The 10,673-nt window shown below is 51.3% G+C and overlaps 1 protein-coding gene across 1 annotated transcript in view; it reads left to right on the top strand.

Annotated features, from left to right (window-relative positions):
• The first annotated feature begins 1,361 nt into the window (after positions 1-1,361).
• The window catches only part of Asap3 (ArfGAP with SH3 domain, ankyrin repeat and PH domain 3), a 42,971-nt gene continuing 33,659 nt past the window's right edge, over positions 1,362-10,673 (top strand). The window contains exon 1 of the mRNA XM_005353021.3: positions 1,362-1,590. Within this exon, the coding sequence (XP_005353078.1) occupies positions 1,462-1,590 (129 nt within the window). The 5' untranslated portion in view covers positions 1,362-1,461. The remainder of the gene's footprint in view (positions 1,591-10,673) is intronic.

Below are 10,673 nucleotides of genomic sequence, written 5' to 3'. Positions count from 1 at the left end.
CTCTTCCAGAGGTCCTGAGTTCAATTCCCAGCAACCACATGGTGGCTCACAACCATCTGTAATGAGATCTGGTGCCCTCTTCTGGCCTGCAGGCAGAATATAGGCAGAATACTGCATACATAATAAATAATAAGTCTTAAAAAAATGAAGCTTAAAAAAAGAAAAAAAAAGAAACGTTCAAGCCTTGAAAAAAAAACTCAAAATCAAATAAATAAACAAAAAAACAGAGGGAGGCAACCAGCGGGAAGCAAATTCCAGGCTGGGGAAGAGGCCAGTTCTAAGGTCCTGGGGCAGGAGTGTGTCCCTAGTGAGTTCAAGAGACATCAGGGACAGGTGATGAAGGAGGGAGGGGAAGGGGGGGAGCAGCAGTCCCAGGAAGGTCTGCCTCAAAACAAAGGAAAAGCAAGCAAATAAAACTCACCCTGAGCTGGGTATCAGTGTGCACACCTTTAATCCCAGCACTCAGGAGATGTGAGAGATGATGGCTCAGCGGTTAAGAGAACCCCGGTTCAATTCCTGCGCCCACATAGCGGCCCACACCTGTCTGTAACTCCAAGATCAGACACCCTCACACAGACATACACGCACGCAAAACACAGAGGCACATAAAATAAAAATAATGTATCCCTCTCCCATTTCTGCTTAAATATACTCGTGCTTAAGTATGACACGAGCCCAAACGCATAAATTACTTTTAGAAACCAGAGAGGCAGTTGACTCAGTGGCACATGGATGGGTGACGGCGAAGATCTTCTGTGGCCTGGTGGTGTAGACCTTATCTTTAACCACAGCATTCAGGCAGAAAGAGAAGCAAACCCGTTCAGCCGTCACTAAGACCGCGGTGGGCGGGGCACAGAGTTAGGGGGCGGGGCTGGAGGCTGCAGGGTCGCGAGGGCGGGGTCAGCCAGGCAAGCTGCGGGCATGCGTGCTGCTTTCAGAGGCTGGTAGTCCTTGTGGGCGTGGCTAAGAAGTAAGGGAAGCCGGTCGGGGGCGGGGCCTGGGAGTTGAGAGTCGGGTCCCGGGAAAGCGCTCCCCCACTGTAGGTCACAGAGACAGGGCCGAGTGGGGCCGACGCGGGGACTAGGGCGTGGCCAGGGAGTTAGGGGCGCGGCTGGGGTGTGGCCGGAGAGTTAGAGAAGCGCATAGGGGCGTGGTCATGGAGTTAGGGTGAGGAACTGAGTCAGGACCAAGGAGTTAGCCTAGGCATTCGGGGGCGCGGCTAGGGAGTTAGACGAGAGGGTCAGGGGAGTGGCCGAAGTGGAAGGCTAGGGGAACGGGGCGTGGCAGGGAAGTTAGGGGCGGGGCGGGGCGGGCCAGGGGGCAGGGCGTGAGGAGGCCAGGACCGGGACGCTGCGGGTAGTGGGGGCCGGCCCTGCGCGGTGCAGCCAGCCCAGCGCGGTTAAGTGCAGCGTCCCCCGCGCCCGGCTCAGGCAGCTTCGGCGTCTCCGCCCCGCGCCCGCCATGCCCGAGCAGCTCAGTGTCGCGGAGTTCCTGGCCGTCACCGCGGAGGACCTCAGCTCCCCAACCGGGGCAGCCGCTTTCGCGGCCAAGATGCCCCGATGCCGGGGGGCGGCTCTGGCACGGGAGGAGGTGAGGGGCCCAGGCGGGAGGGAGCTCACGTCAATTCGGGGCCTGGGTTTGACCTTTGCCGGAGTGCTCTGAGCTACGATGGCTCTTTGCGGCGCTCCAGAAACTCGCCCCTCTTAGATCTGTGGGAACCTAGCTCATCTCAAACATCTGCCTCCTCACGGAGGAACCTGGAAGAGAGGACCAGAGGGTCACCTCGACAGAGACTCCTACATGTCGGGGCACATCTCTCAAATACTTTGGGCGACCTGCCCATCATATCATATGTGTATTCGCTCATTTGCTTACAGCTCTGTGTTTTCGTTTTTGGAGTCCCACAAATATGCCGTCCCCCAGGTCAGTCCCTTTCCGAGAAGCAGGCTCAGTCCTGAAACTACCTCTCCCTGACTTTAGGAGAGAGGTGGCCCCCTCCTCTTGGCTGCTTGTTCTGAGACTTGGCTCGCCTTGTGGAATGAAAGCGAATGGGAAGGCGCCAGGAGCCGGGGTTCACCTTGGCTGTCGCGGGCAAGTTTATAGACTCCTCTCCCCTCCCTTCTCTTTGTGTTTCCAGGCAGAGTGTCCCAGGCCCTTTCTTTCGCCCTTGTGGGCTGCCCCACCCCATTCCCATGCTCACTGGAGTTCGTTCCTCTTCTCTGAACTCTCTTCAGCTTTGCACCCGTAAGGAATATGCTGGAGCAGACAGTGTGTGCTCTGCAGCCAGCGGAGGATAATGTGCCACAGCTGTGTTCGAGAGGATGCTCCAAACTGGGGTGGCATCTTGGACTTCAGCGGTACTCTGGACCCCCAACCCTTCACTATAAGTATGCCGCCCCTTCTGTGTGGCAGACACAAAGCTACACGGAAGTAGTCAGAGCTGAGGTCTTAGGAAATCTCCCTTCTTCCTTTCCCGGGTCTGACTGGACCACTGTCTCGACTCTTTCCTCCTTGGTAAGGAAGGCAGAGAATTGTACAGACTGTCAATTTCAAGCGATGCTAACCTGTGTTCAAACCCTGGCCCTGCAGTTTGCAAGATGGGTGGGACAGGTCATGTGACCTGGCCTGTAAAGTGGGGCTAATTGTTTGCCTCTTAGAGCTGTGCAGAGATGGGAACATTACTGTCCAGGTCATTGCCATCTCTTTAGGAAGTGACCAGATCTCTTGGAACTTCATTTCTTGTGCACACAGTAGGAATACTTGGTTTTTGTTGCTGTTTAAGACCGTCTCACTAGCCGGGCGATGGTGGCGCACGCCTTTAATTCCAGCACTCGGGAGGCAGAGGCAGGTGGATCTCTGTGAGTTCGAGACCAGCCTGGTCTACAGAGCTAGTGCCAGGACAGGCTCCAAAGCCACAGAGAAACCCTGTCTCGAAAAATCAAAAAAAAAAAAAAGACCGTCTCACTAGATAGTCCAAGCTGGCCTCAAGCCTGTGATCCTCCTGCCATGGCCTTTCCAGAGCTGGTGTTACAGGGGTGCACACACCATACCTGGGTCAGGAGTACATGTCTTTATGAAAATAAGAGCCAGTGAGTCTAAGATCGCTTGAGCAGAAGCATTACCACAAATAGGGGTCTCTTACTAGCTGTTCCAAGGGAAATGCTACCCCGTAGCCTTAGCCTTGTCTTCAGGAGTGCCTCCTCCACGTTTCGGGACATCTTCAGGGGTTTTACCTGTCGTCCTCTTCTCCAGGTTGTCCACTAGAATGTTGAGTCAGAGGCGAAGGGACTGCTCCGACTGTGTGCCTGTGCAGCTGCCCCTACTGACTGTCTCAGCACTGGGTCTGGAAATCCAGTGGGCTCTGGTGGGGGCTCAGATTTGCCCCAGCGAAGGGCAGACAAAAGTCAACCTTTTTTTGCCTCCAGATCCTTGCACTTGCCAGCTTTTGTTTTGTTTTGTTTATTGTTTGTGCAGCAGAAAGTCTTGAGGTTCCCAAGCACAGCTTTTCTCCTCAGCTTTCCAGTGTCCCAGAAGTTAGGAGTCTGACTTTCGAATTAGATTTTGCTGGAGTTTTCTGGTTGGTTTTGTGGTCATGCCTCTCTGTTATTATGATATGCTTACATGTAGCTTGATACTTTTTTTTTTCTCCCTCCAGTACCGGGCATGACTAACCTCACTCCAGGCTTGCTTCTCCTGTTGCTTCTTAAATCAAGACTTCTAGGTCTAGGCGGTTTCCTGGAAGTAACTCGGGACTCTGTCGTCCTAGGATTGCAAGCCTTTTTTTGTCAATCCTACTGGGAAGGACCCTGGGAGAGGTCATAGGATCCAAGAGTGCAGGCTGGAGGACCCTGTGAGAGAGAAGTCAGTTAGAATTCCTCTCATTTGAAATGGAGAAACAGATACCACCTAGAGGGCCAGACACTACCTGAGCGCCCAGAGCAAGGGAGTGGGGGCAGCTGGCGGTCCTCCCTCATTGTCTTAGCCTCTGGTCCTGCTCTCTCCTTGCAACATTCACCTACCTGGCCTCCCTCTAGACCGTCTCCAAACCTCAATTATTTCATCTTGAAACCGAGTCTCCTAATTCCTCTCTGCTCAACCTCCCTGGATTGCTAAAGGTGATGTGTTTTTCCCTGTGAATCTCTGTGAGACATGAGGGGGTATTGAAATAATCCCGGCATCAGATGGCCCCTTCCATCCTTGACCCTCCCGCAGCCATCATCCTGTTGATTTTCACAGGGAAAATAAGGCAGTTGCCATGTGTGTCACGGCAGGTCTGGCTGGCTGCTGTTTTTGTATGGTTCTCCCTGTGATTTCTCTGCTGGGCACTGAGGACGTAGTGACCCTTCTTTGGTTTGCTGACTGGATGGGGACACGCAGCACGTATTAGGGTCATAAGCAGGAATGCCAGGAGCTATCCTGAGTGTCCAGCAAAAGACACAGTGTTGTCAGAGGCTAAAGGAGCGACTAGGGGGGGAACCAGCGAGGATCAGAGCAACATGGGAACTTCCTGGAGGAAGTTCTACTTCCAGGTAGATAGAGACGAACCCAGGTTAGCAGAGAACATGAGTGAATTCAGGGACTGGCTGAAAGGAAGCAGATCGAGAAGCCAGGGGACCATTTTGACCTGCACTCAGCAAGAGGCAGTCTCTGTGGACATGTGCATGCTCCCCATGTTTGTCTTTAGAGCTGATAGATGGGGGAAGGGTCATGGCTAGGAGAATGTTTACCTAAAATCTCTATCATGTCTTACAGTGCATAATTGAAATTCTGATGGAGTCAAACTTACCTTTTCCTTGGTGTGTGTGTGTGTGTGTGTGTGTGTGTGTGTGTGTGTGCATGTGTTTATTTTGAGACAGGGTCTAGCCAAGGCTAGCCTGAAATTCATGACTCCTCATCCGCCCCCCCCTTCTAGCCTGTTTCTGTGGAAAGGAAGCTTGTTTTAAAGTATTAGAGGTGCCTCTTGGAACTGAACAGCGAGGCCAGGTAGATGCCTTGTGGTCTGGGAGTTGAGGCTTGGGAGGAGTCAGGGGCTCAGGCAGCTGCTCCATCTAAGTTCGAGTAGCAGTGATTAGCGCTTCTGCTCCCTTCTCATTACATAGGCCCCCCACACGGTCACATGACCTCACTAGTCCAGTGTCTAAAGGTAACCCAGCCAGTCTCTCATGTCCCACTTCCAAGTTCCTGGCAGCCCAGCCCAGCTTTTGGACTGATTACAGAAGCTGGGTCTCCACCCCTCGTTTCATCAACAGAGGTCACTGAGGGATAGACTCAGGCAGGGTAAACATGGCCACAGTTTTGTCCTGGGGGAGGAGGACACTTCTTAAAGGAGGAGGACAGGGTCCAGAGACTCCTCCCAGGAACGTTCACGAAGCTTCTCTCTATTTGGTGTAGTCTGGCCTCTGTGGAGAGGCCCATGCTGCCAGGAGCCTCCTGTTTAAAACAGTTACACATTATCCCATTGGAATGTTTAGGGATGCTTAGCATCTCGGACTTTGTGCTGGGCATAGGGGATCAAAAACCCTTGACCAAGTACTAGAGGAGGCAGCCTTACCAAGCTGGGTAGTAGGTGCTGGGAAAGCCCTTCTCTCCACAAGAGAGACACAGTCTCTGCCTTAGGCGCAGTCTCTTCTGGAAAAGTCGGCCAGGGAACAGATGAGCAAATTCAGCAGCAATTGCATATGGTAGCAGGTGGCAGGAAGTTCATCCCCTTATCCAGGCCTTCCTTAAGGCTGGGCCCTGGGTCACCATCTCTCTTCCTGCTGTCTCTCCGGACTGTCTAGCTCATGACTTCAGTCACCTCCGGCCCCTCAGTGACTCACTCAGTCCAGACTCTCATGTCCAGCGGTTTTGCAGTGGTTTTCCTTAGACCACACTCACAACTCCTCAGGCTGGCCACCAAGTTCTGTTGCACAAGCTGGGAGGCTCATTTCACCAAGAGCCATGAATTTTACCTGCTCTGTGTCTGCAGTCTGCCTTCTTTTCCTTATTGTTTCCTGGTCCACACCTATCAGCTGTCCCCTAGAACACTGTGGTGACCTCCAGCTGGCTTGACTGCTCAGCTTTCTTATATTTCCCAGGTCCCACACATAAAACTTATATTTATTTTGTTTGGTTTTTTTTTTTTTTTTTTTTTTTTTTGGTTTTTCGAGACAGGGTTTCTCTGTGGCTTTGGAGCCTGTCCTGGAACTAGCTCTGTAGACCAGGCTGGTCTCGAACTCACAGAGATCCGCCTGCCTCTGCCTCCCGAGTGCTGGGATTAAAGGCGTGCGCCACCACCGCCCGGCTGTTTTATGTTTTTTTTTTAACACAGAATTTTTCTGTGTAGCCCTAGCTGTCCTAGGACTAGCTCTGTAGACCAGGCTGGCCTCAAACTTACAGAGATCTACCTGCCTCCTCTGCCTTTCAAGTGCTGGGGATAAAAAGCATGTACCACTACTGCTTGGCTAAAATTTATACTTATTTATATAACTATTTCATTAATATTTGGGTGGGTTTTTTTGTTTGTTTGATTGGTTTTTCGAGACAGGGTTTGAACTCGCTTGTAGACCAAGTTGGCCTTGAACTCACAGAGGTCCACCTGCCCCTGACCCCTATGCACTAGGATTCAAGATGCCACCACCATCCGGCAACATCTGGTTTCTTTATAGAATATATTTTCTCCTCCTGGAGACTAGACTCTTAAGTTTGGTATTATAGTCCCAGTTTTGCTGTTTTCAGTGTGGCCAGCGTTTGAATTTAGGGTGTCGTGTGTACCAAACAGTCCTCTAGTGAGACCTCTACATCCAGACAGACCCCTTCGTAGCACTACAGCGGATACCTAGAAACGATTGGCTGAGTAACAAATAAATAAAACATGAAACCTAAGAAGAGAATAATGGTCTGGGGTTGTTGCAGTTGGAAGGAGCAGCTTCAGCAGAGGCCCTTTGCCAGTAAAGGACCTGAAGTGTGTGTGGCATTGAAAAGAGGCCGAAGGAGGAAGAAGCCTAGTGTGGGGTCATTGCCTTCCAGATGAGTTAGGAGGGTAGGCAGGGGCAGGTCCCAGGGAAGCTTGCAGGCAATGCTAGTAACTTATATTTTGCTGTAGTGTGTGTGTGTGTGTGTGTGTGTGTGTGTGTGTGTGTGTGTGTGTGTGACTGACTTTTATTATTATTGTTGCCATCGTTATTTATTATTATTATTTTATTTTTTTTAAGACAGGATCTCATTTATGTAGCCCTGGTTCTTGAACCCACAGAGATCCACTTGCCTCTGCCTCCCGAGTGCTGGGATTAGAGTGTACCACCATTACCTAGCTGGAGTTGCTGTTGTTGTTGTTTCTGAGACAGGGTTTCTCTGTGTAGCCCTGGTTATCCTGGAACTTGCTCTGTAGATCAAGCTGGCCTCGAACTCAGAGATCTGCCTGCCTCTGCCTCCCAAGTGCTAAAACTAAAGGTGTGCGCCACCACACCCAACTTATTTTGTTTTTTTGAGACAAGTCTCGCTTACTTAACACTCGTGGGGCAGAGACAGTAAGACCATAACTTTTAAGGCCAGCCTGTTTTACATAGCTAGTTAAGAGGCCAGCCTCGACTACAGAATCAGTCCCTGTGTCAACAAAACGAGGCACACAGAGACCTATATCAACAAGTCAGGGGACTGGGGAGATGACTCCGTGGGTAAAGTGCTTGCTGCACAAGCAGCAATGGTATCCTGAATTTGGATACCATGCCTGCCAGTGCATACCTGTAATCCCAGGGCTGGGGAGGGAGAGATAGAAGGGTTCCTGGGGTTTGCTGGACAGCCAGTCTATTGAATCAGTGAACTTCAGGTTCAATGAGATCCTGTCTCAAACACTAAGGAGGGGAAGCTGGGCAGTGGTGGCTCATGTCTCTAGTCCTAGCACCCTCCAGAGGCAGAGGCGAGCTGATCTCTTATGTCTCAGGCTCTTTTAAACAGAATAGGAACTCACTTGATGGGAAACTCAGTAATTTCCAGAAGTTCCCCAAGCTAGAGAACTGGGGATGAGCAGCAGGCAAGAGGTCAGCCAAAATGACATCACAGAGCCAAGTTGGCAGGACATTGCCCCATACACTAAATGCCACAGCTTGAGGTGCCACTGTTCCTAGGATACTGTCACTACTGTTGCTTATCAGCGCTACAGTGGACTTTCCGTGTTGTGTTCTCCTGGTTCAGGCCCACAATGGGAGTCTCTTATTAACCGCGCCTAGGTTCAGGGGAGCCTAGAAAAGCAAGAATTCGGCCTCTTTGGCTTTTATGAGACGTGGCTTGCTAAGACTTGTGTCGTGATGTCAGATGTCCCTGGCACAGGTTTACCAGTGTGTAGGGTGTCTGGGAGTCTATAACCCGGTACTCCAAAAGTCCCTGAGTCTATGCATCTCATTACATCCATCTTGGTGGTGAGATCACCGCTGGGAGAGGAATGCGGGAGTCCAGGCCCTTGCTCCGGGGAGCCGGAGCCTGGAGAGCTAGCAGAAGTGAATAAAGTAGACCGAGAAGAATGGAGGAGACCGAAAGGAGCTTCCAAGGAAGTAGGGAGAGATCTGGAGACTGCAGGACCTCAGAACCACGAGATTGTTTGGAGGAGGGAGGGTGGCCAGCTCCAGGGTGCCTCTGTAGCAAAATAAACAGACAGCAAAACCACCAATGGCTTCGGCACTGTGGAGGTCAGCAGCGAGTGTGTGAACAGGGTTGGAGTCCTGTTCTGTCTGCTGGAGAGATGTGGACAGGCTATGGGTGATTTATCCACGACTTTGAAGAGAAGACCTTGGAGCCCAGCCCTGCCCCTCCCAGCCGTCCCTGTCTGGAGTGAGGGTCAGCCTCAGCCTGGTCTCAAAGTCTGTCTTCCTACACACAGTTCAGCCTTAAGTGTGTGCCTTTCTTGACTGATGCCAGCTGTTTCTGGCCATTGGAGTGACAAAGCAGATCTGGAATAGAAACTGAAACTTTGGAAGGAAGAAGCACTTTCTCTTGGAACTAGCTCTTTTGACCAGTCTGGTCTCGAACTCCCAGAGCTCCGCCACCTACCTCTGCCTCCCGAGTTCTGGGATTAAAGGCGTGCGCCACCACCGCCCAGCTAGGAAGAAGCACTCTCAAAGGCAGTTTGATCACCTAGTTTGCTGTTGTTAATGTTTTACATTTTAGCACGCGCGCACATGTGTGTGCATGCATGCACGTGTGTGATGTGTGTTAGGGTGGTGAATGGGGTGGTGGGTAGGTGGCATATGTTGATGTGGGTGTGTGAATGTGTTTGCTGGTGAGCTTGTATATATGCATGTGGGAGACTTACCTCAGACGGCTTCGCTTAATTGCTCTTGCCCTTTGTGTTTTGAGATAGGGTCTTTCATTGCTTCTTGGCCAGTGACCTCCAGGGATTTGCCTTTCTCTTCCTCACAGTGCTGGACTTACAGAAGTGCTGTGAGCCTGGCTATTTCTGTGAGCGCCAGGGATCAGGATTCAGGTCCTCATGCATGTGTGTGGCAAGCGCCTTACTGACTGAGCCGTCTCCCCAGCCTTTGCTATTTTTTTTTCCTGAGACAGAATCTTCTGTAGCTCAGGCTGACCTTGAGCTAGCTATGGAGCTGAGGATAACTTTGAACTCCTGGTCTTCCTGCCTTTCAACCTCTAGGTGCTGGGGCTGCAGGCATGTTCCGTCCAGTTTGTACAGTGTTAGGGATTAAATCCAGGGCTTCACGGTTGCCAGGCAATCCCTCTACCACCTGAACTACATCGTTCCTTTAGAGGCCTGGTGTTTTCAGGAGAGCATACAGGGTTTCTCTGGCTTCAGGGCAGGCCCCAGGAATGTCGTGTCAGCCTCTCCAGTCACCAGAGGCTCTTTGGAGGACTGAGCTGGCTGGTCTAGTAGCAACTGTTTAAGGTTCCTGTATGCTAGTTCTACACCTTACAGGAGCTTGAAGAACCTCTGATACCATGGGCTCCGCCTCGACCCTATGGAATCAGAGTCTCCCAGGGACGAGACCTGAGCCGCTTGGAAATTCTCCAGATGGCTGAGGAATCAATGTGCAAGTAGATCAGAAAGCTTTGAATGCCTAGTAGAGGTTAGTGACCCATTCAACCGTATTTGCAGAACACCCATGGGTACAAAGGCAGTTTCTGAGGTCATAGAGGTCTCCATCTGGTAGGGGAAGGACTCCCTCCTTGAAAGCATGGTCAACCTGTGATGGCCAGTATTCATTTGCCTGGCTGAGTTCAGTAGCAAGCAGTCGGTGAGGTCAGACTGGTTTTGAATTGGTATTGGCTGTTCAGTAGCAAGCAGTCAGTGAGGTCAGACTGGCTTTGAATTGCTATTGGCTGTGTGATCCAGACAAATAGCTTTCCCTTTCAGAATCTGGCTCCCCATGTGTAAGTCAGAGAGGATTCCATCATACAGACACGTAAAGATGTCTGCACCAGGCATGAGGCAGTTGCCGTGAGTCCATGCTGTCCCGGTGCCAGGTCAGAAAGTGCTCCGTGCTTTAGAAGACAGTGGATGAAATTCTGAACCTGTTGGTTTGTTACCATCTTTCTATTAGACTTATTGAGACAGAGTCTTCATTTGTAGCCCAGACTGGCCGTGGACTTGTAATGGTCTCCCTGCTTTGGCCTCTCAGGTGCTGGGATTATAGGTATGCACTGCCCGGCCTGGCTTGGAGCCTTGTTTTTTTGTTTTTTTTTTT

This window comes from Microtus ochrogaster, chromosome 10 (assembly GCF_000317375.1).
Source record: "Microtus ochrogaster isolate Prairie Vole_2 chromosome 10, MicOch1.0, whole genome shotgun sequence".
Taxonomy (NCBI): domain Eukaryota; kingdom Metazoa; phylum Chordata; class Mammalia; order Rodentia; family Cricetidae; genus Microtus; species Microtus ochrogaster.
This window is presented reverse-complemented; position numbering and strand designations above follow the sequence as displayed.